Here is a 23156-nt window from a genome sequence, read left to right on the forward strand (position 1 = left end):
TTAGAATTCTGCATTGGGATGAAAGATAATGAAAAGTCCACTCAAACCTGTGATTTCCAAGTGGGTTAAAAGACAGAAGGTTAGAGTTAGCGTGGGGGCTGACTGGAGCAGGAAGGCAGTGTCGGTGATGGAGCTCGGTGGGAAGGAGGCTGTTGGGATTGAAAGCTTTGAGGCGACGTCTGAAGGTTCTTCATCCTCTTCAGAGCTGGTGTTGCCTGAAATAGGATCCCATTTTCCCCGGCAGCCCGACACAATCCATGGACCCTACCCTTCAGTAGCCTGCTCCAGCATCACCGAGCCGCTCTGGTGGGAGCTGACTTACAGTGGGTCACTGGCTGGGTGCTCAGCCAGGCTGCTCCTCCTCATGCCGATGCCTGTCCGAACTCTTTAGGGCAGCCTTTAAAATGCCAAGGCGACATACAGCCCAGTTGATGTGGGCCCTGTTGATATGGGCCATATACATGTTCACAAACATGAAACTGAAGAGTTTTGGTTGAAGTTAAAATTCTTATAGAGCTGGTTCCCAGTGACCGTTATTCATAAAAGCCTGAAACGTCATAAGGTTTGCAAAAAAACTTGGAGTTAGTTACATCATGCATACCTCTGCTGTTAAAGTTTAGTATGTTATTCCTGATCTTAGACAGGAGTTTTAAAAAAAGAGCCAGTTAACAATTGGTTTTAATTTAATTTTATTCCTTCTAGAACAAGAAAATATTCAGTGAAGGTTAATGATGTTTTTCTAGCAAATTTTTTTAACCTAAGTCAGTCTGTGCTGTTGTGCTTACCTACATTCCTTGTATTATACATCTGTACTGGTATACAGAAAATCTAGGACAAGAGGAAATGGCCTCAAGTTGCGCCACAGGAGGTTTAGACTGGATATTAGGAAAAATTTCTTCACCAAAAGGGTTGTCAACCATTGGAACAGGCTGCCCAGGGAAGTGGTTGAGTCACCATCCCTGGAGGTATTTAAAAGACATGTAGATGTGGCGCTTAGGGACATGGTTTAGTGGTGGTCTTGGCAGTGCTAGGTTAACAGTTGGACTTGATGATCTTAAAGGTCTTTTCCAACCTAAACGATTCTGTGATTCTATGAAATACGGAAATCTTCAATTTTACTTATGTGGCTTCTATATGTTTTCCTCATGGTTTCAGGTTTTTCCCTGAAATACCTTAGCTCGTGTGAGCACCACGTGTGAAAGGTTCAGTCAGGCTGCCATCGGTTCACAGCAGCCGCGTGAGGGCAATGCCTGCGCGGGGCAGCTGCACGCTGTGATGCGCCGGTCCCTTTTTGAGTCCCTCCTGGGGTGAAAATTGTGGCTCCCTCCCGGAGCTCAGCATCCAGCTAGGGTGAAAAGTGAGCACAGGGTCTAAAAATGTTGAATATGTGTGCTGAATACTTGAATGTTCGCAAGAATGGGAGGGAGGTTTAGGGGAAATTATAAACCTTTCTTTCAAGGCAAGAAAAGTGACTGAACCCTTTATTACTTCTTTTCATTTCCAAAATGTCACAACCACTCCCCTAAGGTCGGGAAAGTTGCTGTCATTTGTTTGTAAGCTGCTTGAAGGCGCTCTTTTAAAGAGTAGTAATTAACCTCTTTCTGTTTCAAAACCTGCTCTTATACAAAGCGTGTTTTGCTGGAGATGGAGTTACGCAGCAGCTTTGTTTAATGGGGGAAAGAGAATTTTCCAGGAGGTATTTTCTGAGGGAGGTAAATTGCTGGGGACTGCAGGAGGGCCCTCTGCTCCTTCAGTTGAGGTTGGAGCTGAACAGGCTTCAAACCACATAGTTGGAGCAGCACTCGGAGGGTGACTGCGAAGACGTCGTGCCTTGCAGAAGTGCATGGGGACTAGGTTCAACCCATGGTTGCCAGCCCAGAGCTGCAGCCCGCCAGCATGGGGGCGAGAGCATCCATCATCTGGATCCGTCCAGCATCCAGCATCCATCATCTCTGCTTTCCTTTCCCTCCTCGGATCCCTGCTGCGGTGCTGTTTTGGGGGCTGCTGAGCAGGGACCCAGACGAGCCCTGGCTGCAGGGACGGGCTGCCTGCCTCTGAGCAAACCCTTGGAGAAAGACCCCCATGGAAAGACCACCAGTGGAAACTCAGCGTTTGCTCATTTCTTTGTGGGAGACTCCATCCACGTATCGATTCATTATTAAATAAGCAGATAAATAGCCCTTTCTCTCCCTTGTTGGGTGCATCAGCTGCCTGGTGAGTTGCAGAAAGCCCAGGATGAAAGCACAAGAAACAGCTGGGACAGGCAAAAACTGCCAGCAGGAGTTTCTGAAGTATTCTTGTAGGCTTTCCTAAGGGATGGCTGGCTTTCTCAGGGACTGCTGGAAACAGGCAAGCGCTCCGTCACATAATGTTCCCTCTCTAGGAAAACATTTGGTAGTAGTTTAAAAAAGAAAACTTCACAGAGCTTAAATAAAGCCAAAGATGAATTTGGTGAACCCTGATGCTGTACATACTTTACTTGGGAGGATTTTGAATTTCCAGTGCTGCTTGGAGTTGCTAGGAATAGGTGCAGGGCTTGCCAGTCATATTCGGGCTTTTTGCACTACCTTTTTTTTTTTAAATCAGGTTCTTACTATGGCACTTTTAAGCACACAGCTAAACACAGCTTTTGTGTTCAGTTCATCTGTATCAGCATGGTCATGGCACTCACAAAGATACCACAGAATTTGAGTGATCATAAAATTTATGAAATCCTGATAATTATGAAAACGGCTTCAATTTCACTCAGTTTTTAAAGTAAACCATTTTGGTGTTTTCATTTGTATTCTGGCTTGTAATTACTCAAGGGTCATTTAGCCTGGTTTACCTCTGCAGTCATAAATAATAATTAAAAAACATATTTTTAAGGAAAACTGGGGTTTTTTAGGGTTTAAAGAGAGTCTTTAAGAAATATGAAGTACAATGAAGTGTGTCATTCCATACAACGGGAGTGACCTCTGTCAGCATTAGTCTGGCTAAAGTAGGCTAAATTATTCTTGATGTGTGTATAGGGTTTTGTACAAAGTGAATAAATCAATATATTATCTGATTCAGGGCATGCTTGAATACATCTTAATGGTAAGTGGAAGACTTAAAACTTCTCAGTGGGCTGTAATGACTGCTAACTCCTGACTGTGCCTGGCTCAGCAGGAAAAGGAAAGGAAAGGTGTTCCCAGCCGGCAGTGCAGTGCTGCGTGCTGACGTAGCCGGGGGGCTCAGATCCCCCCAGCCTCCAAACAGGCATCACTGCTGGTGCCATTTGAAGCTCTTCGCAGTGATGTGCGTGGAAGCTAAGCACTGAATGAATGTGATAGGATAGCGCTGTGATAGTATAGCGCTGAAATGCATTGGCGGGGGGAAGATGGGGTCTGGTATTTCTTCTGTGGGAAGTTGCTTTCAGACTCGAGGGATGCTCATCCAGCTCCAGCTAAAACAATTCAGTTTAAACTGGCACATAGACGTTCAGGTTGGCATTTTATTTTAGCCTACAGATGACAAAGATATATTTTCTGATTGCTCAATGCCAATGTCTGAATAAGAGAGGTGTTAGAAAAGGACATGCTGCAAACAAAATCATATGGGCTTTTGGATAGCTAAAAACTCTTAAAAATGCAACAGCTGAGCGGGTGGCAATGAAAAATCGGAAATCTGTTGTTCAAGCAGTTCTCTTTCATTTTATACTTAGAGCTGGAGCAAGGATGGTCTTTATGGTTTTTGTTTGTACAGCTCTTGTCACAAAGAGGTCCTGATCTATGACCAGTCCCCTTAGGCACTGCAATAATACAGCCATTCATTATTAACAGAGAGCAGAGGAGAATTGGGGACCTCAAATACAGCATGAGGCAAGCAAGTGGGGAAGTGAAGGTATCAATTATGTATCATCTGCCGTGTTGATGATGCTCTTACAGGGTGGTTGTTTTCCCTTAAGAGAAGAATCTGCTGGAAGAGCTGAGTGTATTCTCAGTGCCTTCTCTGACAACAAGATGACGTCTCCCCATCTGAGGCCTCACCAAACCCTTTTCTTTAGCCCTTTTCCCTCCCAGGAGGACTTGACGCTTTGGTTAGTCCTGGGCTGGTGCCTGGCCCTAAAAGGAGAGCGCTGCTGGCTCTCCCACAGGGAAGTGGGATCCTGCTTTCCAACCCCACCTCCGTGAGCGTCTGCACTCCTGGGGCACGCTGCAAACAGGGCGCTCTCCTGGCACGGCATCCCGGTGCACTGAGCTGAAGGGGAGCAGTTTTCTCATTTGCAATTTGTTCCAGCCAAAGCTTTTTGATTATCTGTGCCTCGCTTCCGTAAACACCGATTCCATGGAAAAATTGAAGTCCCAAATGTGTTTGAATACAGCCTTCAAATCTACATAAAGATAGTACTATAATTCCACTGGGGTTTGCTGTAGTGGTTTACAGCCCCACCAGTTTGCTTGATGGAATTACTGTTTTTTGTTGTGTAGGAAAGGGAACACACTATTTTTTAAAGTATAACTGAATCCCATCACAAATTGCACACAGACCTGTCCTTCTACATGAACATGCCCCTGAGCGTCCGAGTTTAAATTGGCAAAGGAAGAGCAGCTGGGCTGACAAATATGTCAGCTTGTGTCCGATTTTCCCCACCCTGGCCCTAATAAAGAACAAGATACAGGGAATAAAACAGCTGTTTGCTGTGCGGCCGGGGATGGAGAGAGTAATGAAACATGATGCGGAATAAAAGTCAGCTGCAACTTGGCGACTCCCATTTCCTCATAGCAAAGAAGATGACTTAGGCTGTATTCAGAATTGTGATATTATAGGTACAGAGCGATGTGAACAGTTTTTACAGGCTGTGGATTTAGAGTTGACAAATTGGCATTTTGACTGAGAGGAACTGTGTTTAATCATTAATAGTTTCTTCTGAGTGTGTTGCAGTTTTATTATTATTGTTTATCCAAGCTGGTATCTAGCAACAAAGACAAACATTTTAAAGGCAGCTAAAAACTGAACTTAAAAATAAACACAGATAAACACAGTTTTCTCTACAAAGACTGCAGAGCTAATAGCTTGTACAAACATTTGCAATGACAGCAACACTCAGAAATTTGCTGGTTGGATTTAAAAGTGTCCTTGACCTCCTCGGCGGGGTTCTGAGGCCAGCGGGATCGCAAAAAGAAGTTATTTGCTTCAGGTTTGACTTACACACATTTGGACAAGTGCAATATGCTGTTTCCTGTACTAGAAAAAAGGTGTTGAAGTGGTGCCAGTATAAAAGAAAATGTCGCTTTTAAAAGGCAGCACAGCGAGCTCTGTGCTGTCCCATATGGGGGATTTAATTACACGACGGATCAAATTGCTCCTAAGGTTTTTTGTACGTAAATGTTCTGTTATTTGTAGATCAAGAGCTCCTTGTTATAGTACTTAAGTGCAAGGAAGTGTTGGGATGGGAGGCCACAAAACCAAACCTGCTCTCAGATGCATAAACATGTTAATTGTGAAAGATTTGGTTAAAGATAGTAATAATAAAGGGAAAAGCGCATGTGTAATGTTTATACAGAATTGTATTTAGCAAGGGTGCTAGGTGGTCTGGAATGAGTTGGGGTGGGATGGAATGGGGTGGGGTGGGATGGGGAGGAGAGATGTGTATCTCCTTCCCCAGCTTCCTTCATGCGGAAGAGGAAAATGGCTAACAGTGTTAGCCCTTCAGGCGGTCATTGCTTCGGCATTGGATGTGGTGAAGGGGTCGGGGCGTGCTGCTGTGAGGAGCAGCTCTCACACCCGCTGGCACTGAGCTCAGGTGCTGACTTCATGGCAGAAGTCTTCCATCTCTTCCCAAACTTCTCCATCCCCTCCTGTTCTGCTCCTGCCCCAGCTCCACGGCACACTACCCAGCTCAGCCTGGTCAGCAAAACTGTTGGCCTGACCCTCCTGTGTCGGTAGTAGGAACTGACTTGGTTTTAAAAGCCTAGGCCAAAGGTTAGTTTTCTTCTGGCTCAGTGCAGTGGTAAAGTGCAGCCCCACAAACGGTCACCATCACAGCTGGTGGTTCAGCTGATGTTTCTGTCATGGTGGTGTGAAAACACAGGCTGAGATGACCAGGAACCCGCTTGTGTGGGCAGCGTCTCTGTCCAGCCATACCTGCGTGCTGCCTCCGCCGACGGCAGTGATGGCTTCTGGGGACACATCTGGCGAGCTGCAGAGAAACGTCTGTCTTTCCAGGTGCACCAAGGGAACAGCCAAAAGGTGCTGGAGAGGGCTCAGCAGCTGGGTCCTTTAGCCGGTGCTGCAGGGTAGGCGAGTTGTTAGCGGAGCAAAACCCTCCCTTGAGATGATGTAGGCCTCCAGAGGAGCCAGCCGGCTGAGATCTGAAGCAGCCCCAAGCTTGCGTTTGCTTAGGGTATGGAGAGGAGAGGAGCTAGAAACAGCCCAGACTAACTTTGGCCATGCTTTGACCGTTTTGCTAGGTTTTTGGCTCAGCTCGGATAGCAAGAAGCAAGGGCCGCCTGAGAGCGTGCTGGTTCACGCTCTGAAGGCAAATGGGCTCCTAAGAGGAGTTGTAGGTAAGCATCTAGGCCTGGCCGGGAGTTAGCAGCCTGAAGGTACGGGGACGGCTCGGCAGAGTTCGCACTAGACAACAAGATTTGCATTCGTCTTGTGTCTTTGGGTTTCCCTTTCCCCAGTTTTCTGTGGACGGTGTTTCTCATCTTGTCAAGTTCCTGGGAACGCTGGGGATGGGATGTTCCAGCAGGGCAGCGACATGGCATGCCCATCGCCTCAGCTCTCTTGTCGGGACAAGCCAGCCCTAGGAGCCTTCCCCCAGCTTCCCTTTCCTCAGCAGGCGCCGCTGCTGCTCGGACAGGGCGTCCAGGGGTCCTGGCCCCTTTGGGGCAGATGGAGAGCGACTTTGCCGCTAGCTGGAGAGGTGGGAACAGGGCCAAAGGCTTCCCTGTGACACGCTTGGCCCGGTTTTATCTCGGCATCAGTATTACATACCTATTAATTACCACAAAAATGTTTTCTTTTAATTCCCATTTATTACCACACAGGAGAGGGGCCACGTACTCCCTTCGGTTTATTTTCACACCTCTCGCCACTATCTGCTGGGAAGTTTTACCGCTTGCCCGTAGCTAAAAATATTTCTTGTAAGCTTACGATAGTTATTTTTCTCCCCCGTATTAAGGCTATACCAAGAAAAGTCAGTAAGGAAATATTTCCAGTTCTGCAGTTCTAGTTTTCAGATGTGACATTTTAAAAATATCATTGCAGAATTTAACAAGATGAGTACGTGCAGCTTACTTTTAGGTGGAATTCCAAAATTATCCAAAAAGATTTGTAAATTATAAGTAGAAATCTATACCGTTGTACTCCCAGGAGATTTATCCCTTAATATTCTGACACGAGAAGCATTAATTTTCGATCCTCAGCTGTTCCAAGTAGTTTGGTTGCTCTTTTATGTACACTGCTTCTAGTTGTTGTGTTTTCTGTCCTCCCACATCTCTGTTACTGTGCCTGGATTTTTTTTTCCCCTATTTTTGTGGAGAAGTTGCTTGGATCCAGAATTTGACCTTTGACCTGATGTTTCATATATCTGGAACATGTAACTGTCTGGAAATTTTCCATTTGGTGCTTTTCACTCAAGTATTGGGGTTGAGAAAAAAAGGAATAAGCAGCCTGCATTAAACCTATGATCCCTTTCCTTCTGGTCGGAGCCAGCTGTGTTCAGGTCACAGAGGAGGTATCAAGAAGATTTTTGGCCAGATCACTTTCAGACCTGTATAACGGGATTGCTGAGCATTCGCTTATTCCTCTCTTTGGAAGCCAAAAGGATGGAAGTTAAACATTTGGTTGAAGAGGAGGAAGTTGTGCAGGTGTTCTAATAAGGCCTGCATGATGCCAAAATGTAAATAATGCATTTGCAAACACATGCTTGTGGGCGTATTGCAAGCATAAGGTCAGGTCCTATTTTTATTCAGACCTTAAGCAAATCCCTAGTGTGTTTTGACACGAGAAACAGGCGAGAGGAGAGGTGGTGTGATCGCAGGGGTATAACCACAGTGCTTAATGCGCTGTAGAACCCCCCCCAGCTCACATGCCAGCGCAGATGTAGCAGACGAGAGCTCTGCACAGGTTCCTGCATGAGAAGTGTAATTTAGCCAGGCTGGGTAGCCCTGACTAGCTGTATTGCCTGTGGTATTTCCAGTGTCTCTACAGAGTGCCCTACAACCATAACTTTGCTTTTTTTCTGTAGAATTAACCCAATGGGAGTGAAAACTATACCGTGAAGTAACTCTGAAGCTGCACCTTACAAGAGCGTTATCTGCATTTGGGTTGTGTTAGCAAGAGACAACTTGCGGTAACAATCTGATAATGTGATAGCCTGTAACTTGACAAAACACCCAACAGCACTTAAGTTCATGTAGTTATTATGACCAGAAAAAAAAAGAGCAACACTTAAGCTAACTCTAAAGCAAAGAGGTCCTTTGTGCTTTACCCCAGTGAAGCAGCAAGCACGTCTCAAGCCCTAAAGTTAACACTTTTATTTACTGTTTTTGTGTAAGGTAGTAGGAAGCCAAGGTAAAGTCCCCTCCTTGCTTCCTTGGGAGCCAGTGTCTTGCGGGGCAAGGGCTTCCTACCTAAGAGACAGATAGCTAAACAAACTCTTCCAGGCTCTGAGCGAGTTAATCCCAGGTGTAGAGGTGAGAGAGTGAGAACTAGAATAAATGTCTGTGGGAGGCAGCACCATTGCTTGGGACTTTGCTCATGTTCCTCTTCTGCACACCGTAGAAGAGGACAGTGTGGCTGTGCGGCCCTCTGAGCCACACAGCTTTTTCTCTGAAATGTGGAGCCCCGGGCATTTGTGCTATTGCTTTTGGGGGAGCATAGGCTCCCCTCCTTCCCTTGTTAGTACCTGTTTAGCAGCACCTGTTCTTTTTGTAGAGCTTAGGCAAGGGCTCATCACAGAGGCAGAACAGAATATGGCCTTTCGAGCTGAATTTTCCACCCCTTGCAGTGTTTGACTCCCTGCAGCGAGGTAACGTTTTGCTTGTGGCGAGGTGGGAGTTACAGAGTTCGGCCTCTTGAAGCCCTTTCTGGACTTGGGCACTGCCGGTCCATGTGTGACTCCGACAACCCAAAAGCTGTTTGTGCGTGTACCCTTGTAGAAACCTGGAGGCATTCAGGCAGTCGTATCCATTCCTGCCGTGGTTATCCCAGGAAGATCCTCTCTGGCTGTTTCAAGGCAGCAGCCAGCATCCCTCTGAAGTAGCCGCTACCCAGCCTGTTTAGCTCATCGCCAGCAGGAGGTCCAATTAACATTTTGCAATATTGGCAGTTCCATATGGAAACTACCATTCAGCCGCCTACATGTGAACTTCAGCTTTTTCCTTTCATTTAATTAAAACACAATCAAGTCAATTAGCTCATGACAGAGTTTCCCCAAAGTTAAACTCCAGATGTATGGCAAGGCGAAAGCATTCAGATGCCAATTCATTGTGCTGCTCAGAGGTAGATTATAGCTCTCCCATTTGTCAGTTTATCCACTGGGGGCTAGTTGCATTTTTTCCCTTCCAAGTAGGAAATAAAAAGGGAGAAAGAAAAAAGACCCATCTTTCCATCTGGTTCTGGTCAGGAAAAATCAATACAACGTTACAGAATTTAAGAGATTTATTGAAAATCGCATTGATAGTGTCAGAATGACTTCTGGTTTTTAATGACCACGTCAAACATTTTAGCATGCAGTGTCTTGATTTTTTTCCAGTAAGCTCCAGGAATAAGCAGCTTACCATACTCAATAGCAAGTCGATGAGTTATTGTTCTTGTCACTAAATGGGGATAATATGCAGCTGCATAAACATGTTGATTTTGCTGGCATAAAAACCATGACTTCCAACTCTGTGCCCTTTGGCAAGACTGTATAGAAAATCATAATGCTGTCAGAAGAGGTTTTGAGGTCCCAATAAACCAAGATGACTTTTGCAGCACATCCCTGCAGGGCAGCTGGGTGCTGTGAGAGGAAGAGAAAAAATAACTGTACTAGCTAACCGGTAGTTAATAAGCATAGAAATCATTCAGACCCAAATCCACACAGAAGGTAGCTTTGAACTGAAGCCATTGCATCTTCTGTTGTGTTACTTAATTCATTTATGGTTAGATGTGGCACTGCCCTGAGTCACCTGTATTACAACAAAATGTTATCCTCACACGCTTTAAGGGCAATGTAGTGATACCATGGTAATACTGCAAGATACCCAATGCTGGTGAAAGTATTAGATGCCAGTACTACCTTAGTACCTTGATATCGGTGGAGCAGTTGGTTCTGTGCCTTTTCCCTTCTTGGTCGTGTTCCCCAGGGTGGGGAGGAGGAGAGGCTGGAGGCAGACCGTTCCTTCGTCTGGCCACTCTGCACCTTGCTTTTCTTGACAAGCATCCAGAGCAGAACTGCGGTGCAGGTGGGTGAATCTTGGGAGGCAAGTGGGTGGGAGAAAGGATTGCAACATGAAAGGTGCAGCACCCAGAGGGGTGGAGAAAGAAGAGAACTTGCCACTCTGCCGATACTGTCTTGTACTTAACAGCCTCAATGTGAGAAAGAGTCCCTTAAATATATATTCCAGTGCTCCAGCAAGATTAGATGAGTTGTGGAGGACGGTGCTGGTCAGGGGAGTAGAGAGACAGAGGAAAGAAAAACCCCTTCTGACCACTCATTTGGAAGGTTTAATAGCATTGCAATCCTGTAATACTTTTTTTTTTAGTATGAGAAAGATTCAAGTGATATTGTACATTCTCATATGAAGTACAGTGACAGTTTTTCTTGCAGAAGGCCCATACATGTTTCATCACCCATGATGTATATGAATTCCCATACCTTTGTAAATGAGTGAACTAAGCTACCGGAGTACAGCATCACATTCCTCCTGGTGTTGTCTCTCTTGCTCATGGCTGAATGGCCCCAAAACTGCTTTCTGCAGAGGACCATGACTCCCACTCCCGGTTATGATGTTCTTCTTTGGGAAGGGAAAGATAGTAGATTTCAACGCTATTTGTTCGGGAAAGGGGAGGAACCCGTCTTCCACCTACCCTGTGAATGCTCTAGGCAAAAGCATGCTTATTTAGTGGACTTACCCAGGTTCAGGCACGTGGTATGTGCCCGCCTGTGTAGCACTGTCAGGTTCATGGCTGGAGTGTCCCGGTATCCTGGCTGCAGCTGTGACGCTGATTTAGGCTGCCTGCCCAGCCCAGTCACCGGCTCCCACCACATGCCACAGCCCACTCCTCACCCAGCCCTGACACTTCAAGTGTTTGTAGGATTGTGCTGAAGACTAATTCACTGAAGTGGCCCAGATTAAAAATAACCTTTTAAAAAAGGAAAGAGGACGGAAAGGGGGAGGCATTTTTGCTTGGGATCATTCAGAGATCTACTTGCGATGAAGCCCAATGAACAGTTGTATTTTTACAACTGAAGGGATGGCATATTTTTTTAGGGTGAGGAATGAGCAGATGGAAGTGCAGAGAAGAAACTTCCCAGGCTGACTTCATCACCAAAGCCACTGTACTGTGAAACTCCAGTCTGGGACGCTGTTTTACATACAGAGAAGAAGAGATTTCAGATAGTTTTAATGTCATGAATTACAGCATCTGTATCTTCAGAGTCAGGGAGTGTCTAATCAGAGTTTCTCATGCTCCCAATAGCACAATTTTTGACATACGCACCTAAATTCTGCCTTATTTCTTTTCTTGGATGTCACCCTAAGTGCTTTTTACTCCAGGATCTCAAGAATCTTTGTGACAAGGATAAAATAATTAAACTTCATTTATTAGCATTGATTCCAGTGTTCTTATCAGCTTGGAGTCTCTGTAAGACTAAATCAAAATGATTCATGTTTTTCATATCATGCGTTGTTGTTGGACACACAACACAAAACTCTGTTTAAAACACCGTTCAGATAACAATTATTAAACAGCAATTTTGTAAGACATTTCCTACTAGATTAGAACAAAGTCTATCTAATAAACTCGTTCTTGTTGGGACTAAATGTGAATGTGGACTAACGTGAGAAAGAATCTTAAAACTATTCAGATCCAGTAAAGGATTCTTCTACAGAAAAATCTTTTGAGTATACTCCTACTGTAGCTGACTACTTCATTACACAGGTCTGACCTTTTTAAAATCATCAGTGACTCAAATTACTAGTAGTAAACTACAAGCAAGGAATTTTGATCTGTTAACTATTAAAATATGGTTCTGCTAGAAAAAGAATAGCATAAGGACATCATGGTGTGGGGTTTTTTTCCCCATATCTTTTATTACGCCTAGTATTCAGTCATGAGGTTAGGTTCTTCTACTGGCTTTCCACTTTCACTGCCAAGAGTGAAAATATACAGAAGTAAAAATACATCACAACTTATGGCATAAATGTAGCCCTCTTTTTCTGATAATGAATTTTCTTTAAGTCAAAGCTTTTAAAAAATGGTCTTACTGCATTCCAGATCAAAAGGCCTGGAACCAGCAGGATCACAGCTATTTACTTCAGAGGAATTTATATTAGACTTGCTTGAAATGATCTGATGGTTAGTTTTTTGTTGCATTTTGCTTTTGTAAAGTTAGTTGTAAGTTCTTACCTGAAGAAGGTGTTAGCATGTGTCAGTGCTGACATGAACATCTTAGTGCTGAAGTGTACCATTGCCCCGGGAAAACTGTGATGAATTCATACGCCTGCTTCAGCCACACAACATCTCTGGAGATCATGCACGGCAGAAAAGTGTCTCCTAGGCAGCTACAGAGATCAGCATTGCTTATTGCAAGTAGCCTTCCTAGGATGAGATGTGTTCAGGCATTTCCAACTTTGGGTGTTTATAGGAAAGTTGGGGTCATCCATAAACTGATCTAACCTTTGCTGGCTGCCCCCAAGCTCGGGGAGAGGCTGTCCTTTTTGTATCCTTCATCTAGCTCATGGGCTGTGCCAGCATGGCTTGGCTTCGCAGTGTCTCAGTTAGCATTGTTGTTGGTCTTTTACAACAAGATCTCTTTGCATTACATCAACATGCATGGTTCATATACTTCTTATCCTTATGTACACTTTTTATCCTTCAGATGTAAAATCTACACCTAGGGCAAGGGACTGGAATATAATAACATAAACTATGCAAGTAGTATAGTCAAAAGTCCTAATGTCAAACTTAATAATGATGTTTATTGAAGGCAATGAAGTGACTCACTGGCTTTTTGAAGATGGTGGGAAGAAGGCAGGACTTCCAGACACTGTACAAATAAAAGAATAACACAAGTGACCAAGCTCCTAAGATGTTTCCTTTCATCTTAGTGAATACATATAATGTTTATAATGATTAATAGAAGGTACATAAGCTCTCTGAGGTGAAAAATACACCGCTTTATTCTTAAATAGTACATGACCTATAAAGCAAACAGTGTAAATCTTAAACATCAATCTCCTGCTGAATGTTTCAAAGATGAGGAGTAATAGCTTTTGAAAAGGTCTTTCCATAAATGCTCTGGAACGTCATTGCTGAAATTGTTTTTTTTCTAGGCAGTTTATTAATTGGTAAAATGTGCTACCGTATGATTGCTTTTGAATATAAAGAAGTCCTTTTTCCTAGAAATGTTACTTTATCTTAGATTATTTCTGAAATCAATCTATGATGTTTGGCCATGCTTATTCCTCCTTTCCAGATACATATTTGGGGTCTTTTTTCAAATGAAGGAACTGGTACAAGGTCAATGGTTTAGTAAATTCCCAATTATGAGCACTTGTTGAACACATTTGATAAATCAACTCCTCATCTTTTATTGTTGGAAGGAGTTAATGTTGAATCCTGTTTTCAAAAGTTGCAGTCTTCCCAAACAGAATTATTTACCACTAAATGGATCCCTTTTTTCCTGTGTTAGCTCATTTGAAGCAGACAGATTTCTTTAGCTAGGGTGAATATCATTATTTCAAAGTTAAATATTTTCAGCAGAGGGCAAAGCAGGGACAAATGCAAATCCATGTTTCTCTGGGGGGGGCTATTGGAGCCAAAACCCTCCTCCATTCCTGCTCGTAGGCACTGGAGGAAAAAATTTAGATGAGGCTTTTGTGAAAGTGGTTGCCTGCAATAGACTGGACTCCATGACCCAGGAGGATTTGAAAAGATCTATGTTTATAAAGACCGTGCTGTCTGTCACCAGGGTGCAGGCTCTTCACATCAATAACCCAGACTTTCTAAGCCGGTGGAGACAAGAACATGGGTTTTGTCGCGCTGCCTCCAAGGAGCGGGTAGCCTTCCCTCTAATGAGCTGATGGACTGCCTCTGCCATGCTTGGCTCCTGTCCCAGGAAAAACTCTGATTTTGGACCCACCAGATCCTGGTCTCTTTTCTTCAGCACTTCACTTCTGATTCTTTGGATTTACTAGCACAGATTTCACAGAGCAACCGTGTCTTTCCACATGCCTCAGCACCATGGGAATCTTGGCTGGGAAGGACCTTGGGAGGTCACTCAGTCCAGTCTCTCACTCAGAGTAGGACTATTACCGACAGTAGGTGAGGTCAGCCCTGGCTCGCCTGGCTGAGCCTCCAAAACCTCCCAAGACCTGCTCCAGTGCTGTGCCACCCGCCTCCTGGAAGTGTTTTCCTTGTGTCTAAGCTGACTGTCCCCAGCCACAAGCTGTGGATCTTGCCCCTTCTTATATCAGCTGGAATTGCAGAGATAAATTTAGCCCTCTGATCTTTGTAACTACCCTCCAAATAAATGTACATCTCCCTTAGATCCACAGCGTCCAGCAGAGGCTTCTGTATTCCGTAGGGGATTGTACAACATAGGCAGTGACTGTAAGCCTAGACAAAAGTGCCATCCCTAATTCCAGGTGAGGCACCCTCGCAGGGGTCCTTCTGCTGTCCCATGCCTCTCTCTTTCTGCTCACTGCCTTTGGTGGTCTTCTCATCCTCACCTCTCACACAGCTTCTCAGGGTTTGTAGGGTGGCAGCTGGTTCTTTTTTAAGGGCATCTCAGCTTAAACATCCCTAAAGATCGCCCTGTTACATTCTCTAGGATGCACAAGTGAGGAAGCTGGGGTTTTGTACTTGTGCAAGGGGTAGACGTATCCGGGTCCTTACCAAAATCTTGGCTTTTTACATTTAAAGCCCACTCGCTTGCCTTTTTTCCATCTTATCTTCATGTTATAGACCAGAAAGTACCCAAGGAAAACACTTAAATAAAAGCTTTGAATTCCAATGCATCTGAATAACAGTAATTTATCCTGGAGAAGTTTTCCATCTCTCTGTTCCATCTCTCTGACAGTACACAATTTATTACATTTTATGGCATAGCTCACTCAGATTTATTGATTTAAATGCTATCATTTTCATACAAATTTATCTCTGGTTTTAACTTCATAGACTTCAATGAGGTTATACAATGGATCTTTTTTCCCATTACTTTATTTCAAAACATTGGAAATAAAGTTTCTTGGACTCTGATTGCATTACATCAGCTTTCTCACAGAAAATATTTTTTTTTAGCATCCTGGATCAATCTAAAGTCTAGGACAAATAAAGGACTCATTAAATGCCATTTGTCTGAGAAACAGAGTAATAAGATTGCACCATGATGTTATGTGTCTGAATATGTACTTTTTAGCAGCTAGGACTCAGAACCAGGATTCAGGAAGCCATTTGGCAAACATAAAATTAAGCACTTAACAATTCTGTGCTTCATATTTTCCATCTGTAAAATGGGGACAGTGATATTTCCTTCTTTGAATAGCACTTTCTGATTTAATGATCTATGATTATCATTATTACTGTTGACAGTGGCATCAACTCTGTTCCGAATTGGTTATAATTAGAATGTTTAGATGAATGAAAGCAATTACAGAGCCCTTATGCCGCAAACATTTAAGCCTGTGATTAATTTTATGTACGTAAGTAATCGCAGTTACTTCAGTGAAGCTGCTCATGTGAATAAAATTAAGCACATTTGAAGTGTTTGCAGGACCATGATTGGAAGGCTCTAAGAAACCTTAGTTCTTAAATAGAAATAGATAATAGTAGACTTCTCAGGGAAATTTCCGGGAAATTTATTTATGCTACGGCATGTTGTGGAATGAGTCTTAATTTGGTTCACAAAACTTGATGTTACAGCCATCGATGATAAATATTGGCTTTCATATCACTCAATATGTTTTTGCAGAAAAGTAATCCTTCATTAAATTTTGGCTACAGCCCAAATGCTTATTGTTATATACGTTTTGTTAATAAGAAGCCTGACTCACAGCAGGCTATGCTGTGAATGACTGATTACCAGGGCTATCCAACAGACCTGTTTCCATTCCACTGCCAGAACAGTTATCTTTAGAGCTCGTTTAAGAAAGGATTCGTTTCACTCAAAAGAAATAGTTTATGTTTTCACATGGTAAGGTTTTTTTTTTCTATATGATGACAGCTAGTTATTCAGCTTTACCAAAGATAGGGGAAAAATCACCCAAATATGTGTTGAAAGAAATTCTCCAGTACCGATGAAAAACTGCAGAAACGTGCAGATGTGCCAGATGCGTGTTGTGAGAAGCAAGTTCTGGCATGCTGCAGCTGAGGTGCTGAGCAGCAGTGAAGCCCAGGGCTAGCTGAGGTGGGGACTGGCTTGTGACCACCAGCCAAATGCCCTTTGGCTGCCTTCTGGAACAGAAAACACATGGACCCACACGCAGCCTGTTGCAATCTGATAGTGGAGGAGTTTAGCTGTCGGGTACCATTTTGTTTTCCATCTTTCAGTTATCTTTACTTTTCTTGTTTACACAGTTGATGGTTTGGATAAGGCTTCAATCGCTAACTCGGATGGACCAGCCCCAGGATCCCAAACTCCCCCCTTCAAGAGGAAGGGCAAACTCTCCACCATTGGCAAAATCTTTAAACCTTGGAAATGGCGGAAGAAGAAGACTAGTGACAAATTCAGAGAAACGTCAGCAGGTATGTCTGTTGCCCTTTGGTGGCAAATAGTAGAAAACACTGTGATGGCTTTGCAGAGTAATATTTGAAAAACTCTTGGAGCTTGTTAGATGGCAGGGATTATTTAGGCACAGTATTTGACATACAGAAAAACAGTTTGATCCTTGGCAAGGAAAAACCTAACCTTGTTCAGCTTCTGTCCTGAACCTGTCACCAAAAATATGCAGTTTATTTGTTTACTGTACATTATATATTATATTCTTTTGGTGTTGACAGTACTCTTTTTTTTAACTAAGAAACAATAGGCTTTATATTACACATCCTCAAATATGTTGGAAATGTCTCCGTGTCCTCCTAATAGCCAGTGACTTGGATTATGAAACAAACCTTGCCTTCATGGGGCAGAAGTTTGGTCTGTTCAGAGGGGAGAAGCAGACATGGCTGTACCCAGCAGAAGAATGAGGATCAGCTTTGCAACCACTGCCTTCATACAGGCTGCTCTGCCCCTTCACTCCCCCATTGGCAAGGCTTCAAGAATGGTCTGAAATAAAATGCTGTGATTGAATTACATTCCTTCTGAAAAAGAGGAAGATTGAGGGCTGGGATTCGGTTAGCTAAACACAGTTGCTTGGTGCCACCTGAGATGTTCTGGGGTGTCCTGACTGCTCTCCCAGGTTCTGCGTCGTATTTGCCATCCCTGTGCAGACATCTCCAAAACCCTGGGGCATCTCAAGTGTCTGTAGACACCCATGTTTAGGAAACTGAATGCCACCCTGCATATTTGTGTGTGTGTCTCTGTGTGTCACAGCTCTGGCCAAGCTTTCTCTAGAAAAATCCCAAACTTCTGTTTTGGGATTCAGACATTTGATGCTGTGCTTTTCTAAACTTGAGCCTAATCAGAGTCCAGAGAGTATCTATGAGCTCTTCAGATTCATTACCACAGTGCAAGCCCTCTGTCCACTGTCTTCCATGGCTCTAGGCAATAAAACCAATACTAATCCCCTAGAGTGTTCTCAGTAGGCTCTCCTGAACTCTTAGGGGTACACTGCTTGACATTTTAAACCCATAACAATCCCTGACAATTACAGCAAGGAACTCTATGGTTTTGCAGTGTAACTTCTAAAACATGCTTTATTTACACAAAAGGCAAAAAGAAGCCATCTTCTCTGGTGCCGTCATCACTCCAGATACCAACTGAAGTTTTGGCCAGTCTTTCTGAGATCCTCAAATCCTTCTCTCAGTCTCTCTCTTATTTTTTTTTTTTTACTTTCCTGGGTACCCTGCAACAAAACCCCCACAATTTCTTCCACTACTACAAACAAAAAAAATCCCCTCAGTCTGCTGTCTCCTTCATTGCTTCCAGTTTCCTCCAGCTTCCTCAGTACTTTTATCATATTGCTAGAGCAAAGTTATTTCTAGTTAATGACTTCTGAATGTTCTGCAGCTACTGTTGGACAGGTATGTGATTTTAGATGCAGTGAATTCTCCAGAATAATCACCATTCATAAGCTGTGTATACAGAGCTTCCCCAAACTGTCACAACATATTAGCATGTGTTAAATTATTATGCCATTAAATAATAATGCATGTGTCATTTTGCCGTTATTTTTTACAAATCAATATCTGGTAAATTCATGCTAAATACAGTATTTCTTATGTTGTACTGTCTTTCTTTAGAGGGCCTCAATCCAGTCTTACAAGCATGACACATCAATTCTTATAATACCAAGGCAAAGCATGTGTTTGTATTTCTTTTAAAAAAGGAGGAAATTGGTCACAAAGAAATTAAAGTCAGCATTTCCAAAAGTGCCTCCTTAGTTACTTGCTTGTACTTAATTTGCCTGTCTTGTTTATGATGGTGTGGTCCCTCAAGTCCTTTCAGGGGTGTGGAGAACCCACAGTTCCCGTTGGCACTGATTTCAGATGGAGTTATTAAGGACAATTTATCTCAAGGTGAGCACCTGAAAAATTGAGATGCCTAACAGTAGGTGTAACGAACAGAAAACATGAAATAATTTCAGAACTGTAATGAAAAGCAAGCTTTAAAATTATACTATATAGATACAAATAGACAAACTTGGAGCCACAAAATATCTTTTCCAGGTGCCATACAGCTACAGTAGTTTGTAATAAGGGTTGTTATCTTTCTCCCTGAACCTTGCTGCATTCATATACCTAGACCATCAGGGCTAAGGTACTAGTAACATTAGAGCAGAATGTGTGTAATGTTTTACATTCTGAGTCTCTGGTTTTGCCACTGTGAGCTCTCAATGCATAGCTGCGTTTATTACTCTTAAGAAAGAGGTAATTATTGGGAAGCAGTGTCCACCTTAACTACCTCAAAACTAATTTTCAAGTGATAGTTTATCTTCCCAGTTCTCTCAGCTGTGTCTCTTTACTTCCACTGCCTCCTCTGTACTGGCACCAGTTTTGTGATGAGCAGATCACAAACCTGATCCAGCTAAAAACAAATCCTGCAAAACATAACAACAAGAAGTAGTTTTTACTCTTCTGTGAAGGTTACCACTTGGATTTGTGTCCTAGCATTGTGATTACTATCAATAAAGCATGCTGAAGAAGAAAGGAAAAACAGAGACACTCTTTTGGATGACTTCTTAAAATTTAGACAACCTGATTTTTTTCATTTCAGCTGTGGTTTTGCAGAACTGCCTTTCAGGTCTGGAAACTAAAAGAGTAATATAGGCCTCCTTGTCTTTTTTTCAAAGTTAAAGCTTTATTTTGTGATCAGTCTTTTCTTGAAAATGGAGAGCACCAGTGTGCAAACAGAAATCCATACAAGTTAGGAGAATTTGCACTACAAATTGGCTGAAGAAGAACAGAATCGGTGAAAGATAAGTACAGTCTATAGAGGATGTAAGTGGGAGCTCTTTTGGTCAATTAAATACATGTTTATATATAATTATGTATTGAAAAGTGAAACTTAATTATCTGCACAATGAAGTGTCTCTGTAAATGGTATAGTGGATGGGAAAAGTTCAATGCAGGAGGAGGTTACACTTAGTTGAATAACTGAAGTCCCTGCTCTAAGTCCAGTCACAAGAATTTCTATTTAATAGTCCTTTGTGGCAAAAAAGCAACTAACGCAATTGATTCACTGAGTGCTTAATGTATCTTGTGTATCTAGAAGTATAATCTTCTATATAGATTTTTAAATTATCCTGAAAAAACTTTCATTTTTTACTTCATTGTTTAGCTAGCATCCTGCTAGATAACTGTGTAGTACATACTCAAGCTGTTATACAGTAAAGACTGCTATTATATTTAATAACATAATATAAAAAAGCTAATAAAACACAAAACTATTCTAATGCCCTGAATTATATAAATACAGTATTTCAGTGCCTATAGAATTTGTGAAGGGTAAATATTCAAAATTCAATGCATGTCTTGGTGAACAGAACTTAAGATGTTATACAGGAGGTTTGGGAATTTTTGATATTTTTTCATTATTCAGTAAATTGATTTTTCTTTTTCTCTAAGGAGTACGTATGCTCTATTTTTAATAAAGTTCTGCTTATCCGTCCTGCTACACTGTAAAATTTGATTTATTTGGGTGGAATTATACAAACATAGTGACATAAGGAATTAATTTCAGGTTTTCAAAACTTTTGTATTATTTTGTACATTCAGTATATCAGCTTGTATTTGTATGCCCCAACTTACATGCATTTTACCAACCATCACAATATTTAGTGCTTTTTTTTCCCTTAAAATGAAACTCTGGGAGTTCTGTAATATCTGAAAATATTGACTTTCACCTCAAAACCAGCAACACTGGCTCACTGAGCTAGGGAGAAGGAAAGAAGGTAAACCTGGATGATATGAATTGTAAGAGTTCTAAAAATAAATAAAAGGTTCCTAAATTATTTTCCCCCTAAATTTCATATGAGAGTTTTACCCCTTGTGACCCTCGGGGATGTAATCTACAAATTCAGGCATTTGGCTGTATGACAGCAGTACAAGAACAGTTCCCAGAGCTTTTACGTTGAGAAAGAAGAATGTATCTAAGTACTGATTAATCTCTACAGAGCGACAATTTGGAGTACATCTTCAAGGCAGATACAGTTCATAGTGTTGCTTAGGTGTTACTGCTGTTTACCCTCCTATCTACATACAAAGCTTTTTCTTCCAAGTCAGGCTCTACTTTCCGTCCTATGCCAGCAGCCGGTTGTGGGCTAGGTAGGTCTTTCATTCATGCTGGTTGCCCAGTAGTAGTACGAGTAGTGCTCGTAGGAGTGGACCAGAATAAGTCATTTATGTGTTGACTTCCAGTGCCCTCCTGCAGTTCCTCCTCTGTCTTGACCAGAAATGCAGATGACCTCCCCACGTATTTCCATATAGAGAATGATCGGGATAAATTGTACTGTTCTGTGGCACTAACTATAAGGGGTTGTGTCCCCAGAAATCCCAGAATCAGACAGGGTGCCGGCCCCAGCTGCATCCTGAATAAGCTGTAGCTTTTCAGTGCAAATCAGGTTAGCTTGCAATGAAAGCATATCTTTACATGCTTGAGGACTATTTTGCTGTCAGGAAGCCCCAGAGCTATAGGGAGACATTCATTTACTTTTAAACTCTATGTATGTAAGGTATGGAATCACGTGTGTGTATGTGCTTCCTGTGAGGCTGGAATTTGAAATGAAAACTAGAAACTAGTTTGGATTGCATTCATCCTGCCTCAGATGGTAGTTCCAGGGGGGGGCGGGGATTAAAAAATAGTTATCCCTGTATTTCTTGAGGAAACAGGCCCAGGACCAACAGAGACTGAGAAGATGCATTTACTCGGCAAGTTGCCCCTTGCTGCATGCTAACTGACACAGCAGAAGAAACTTGCTTATCTAACTAGAGAAGGAAAGGGGAAAACATACATACAAAAGAAAAATCCTACAGGAAATCCTCTTCTGCAGACTACTCGATCAGAGATGTATTTGCATTACAGAACAGGGTGTGTGTACGTACGTGTGTGTGCGTGCATCTTACCTGCAGGAAGCCGATTTCCTGGCCTGAGACCATAGGACAGTACGATGATCATCACATTTATTGCCTATTCTCTTAACAAGGCTACAACTTGATAAATCTGTATGCAGCTGAAGAAAGAGTTTCTTCTAAGACAGAATGTGGGCTATTGGAAAGAGCTTTTATTGCTTTATCTGGGTTTTCAATAGGCTTTTTGAAATAGGTTCTTGCTACAGCCTTGCCAGGGCATGTACCATGCAGTGCTTTGACAAAATCTCATGTGACTCTCTTATGCTAGCCACTGAAAGATGTTCATAAACAGCAAATACCAGAAACATCAAAAAAAGATGAAGGACTAGATGTGGAAGTCTTTGCGTTGATGTGGGAACGATGGTTGGAATTTTTTCCTTTAGCAACATATTTTCCATGCTGTATCTCAGAAAATCTGTTCTCTGGGCATTGGTTGTATACTTTCTGCCTAGACGGCTTTCAAAATTAAGTAAAAACAAACAGAAAATGGCATCATCTCAAGGGTTTCTCCCCGCCGCAGTGTTTTGCTGTGAAGGAAAGGAAGGCAGCAGTTTGTGTCTTGGCACAAAGTAGATGCCACTTCAAAGCTCCACTGCAAGAGTATATGCAGACAGGGAGCAGAAGGCGACTTTAGCTCTTTCTAGGTCAGAGAAAAATTAAAAATCAGAATTCTCTCAAGCTTCTCTTGGAAGAGCAAAACTAAAGACTGGAGAATATCCAGAATCTCACAGTACTCTCTGAGTCAGAGGATGGGTTTTAAGACTGCCTGAGGTTTGTAGCTGCTGAATATCACTAAGCAGTCTCTTTTGAGGGACTAGGGAGGGAGGGATGGAAACTGCTTTTTGAGGTGAACTGTTCTTATGATTAGTGTCAGTATTATTTGTACGGGCTAAAAATACAAATGTTTGTGAGATCCCTTGGACAAGTAAGATTTACTCAAGTAAATGAGGGCTGCATACAGTGTGATAAATTCACACGCTTGCTGATAGTTACACCTGGAGTCAGGGCAAGCTTTGCTTTTGACTGCAGTAGGGGAAGGATTTTGACATGGGATTTTTTGAGTCTGCTGGAGCATGGTGTCTGAGAGTGGAGCCCACCTCACCTCAGCCTTCCTCAGCAGGCAATTGATAACCAATTACACTCACAGTCAGGACTGACTTGTTTCCATAATCAATCTCAATATATACATGTATACAGATGGAGAAATTGTCATTTCCATTTTATGATTGCTTAATGTTATAAACAATACG

At 42.6% G+C, this 23156-nt stretch overlaps 1 protein-coding gene across 3 annotated transcripts in view; it reads left to right on the plus strand.

Annotated features, from left to right (window-relative positions):
- Positions 1–23156, plus strand: part of PHACTR2 (phosphatase and actin regulator 2) — a 140699-nt gene that overhangs the window by 75054 nt on the left and 42489 nt on the right. For all 3 annotated transcript variants that reach the window (XM_072856014.1, XM_072856016.1, XM_072856015.1), the window contains exon 2: positions 16756–16923. In XM_072856014.1, the coding sequence (XP_072712115.1) occupies positions 16756–16923 (168 nt within the window). The remainder of the gene's footprint in view (positions 1–16755; positions 16924–23156) is intronic.

Source organism: Ciconia boyciana, chromosome 3 (genome assembly GCF_034638445.1).
Source record: "Ciconia boyciana chromosome 3, ASM3463844v1, whole genome shotgun sequence".
In the NCBI taxonomy this organism is placed as follows: domain Eukaryota; kingdom Metazoa; phylum Chordata; class Aves; order Ciconiiformes; family Ciconiidae; genus Ciconia; species Ciconia boyciana.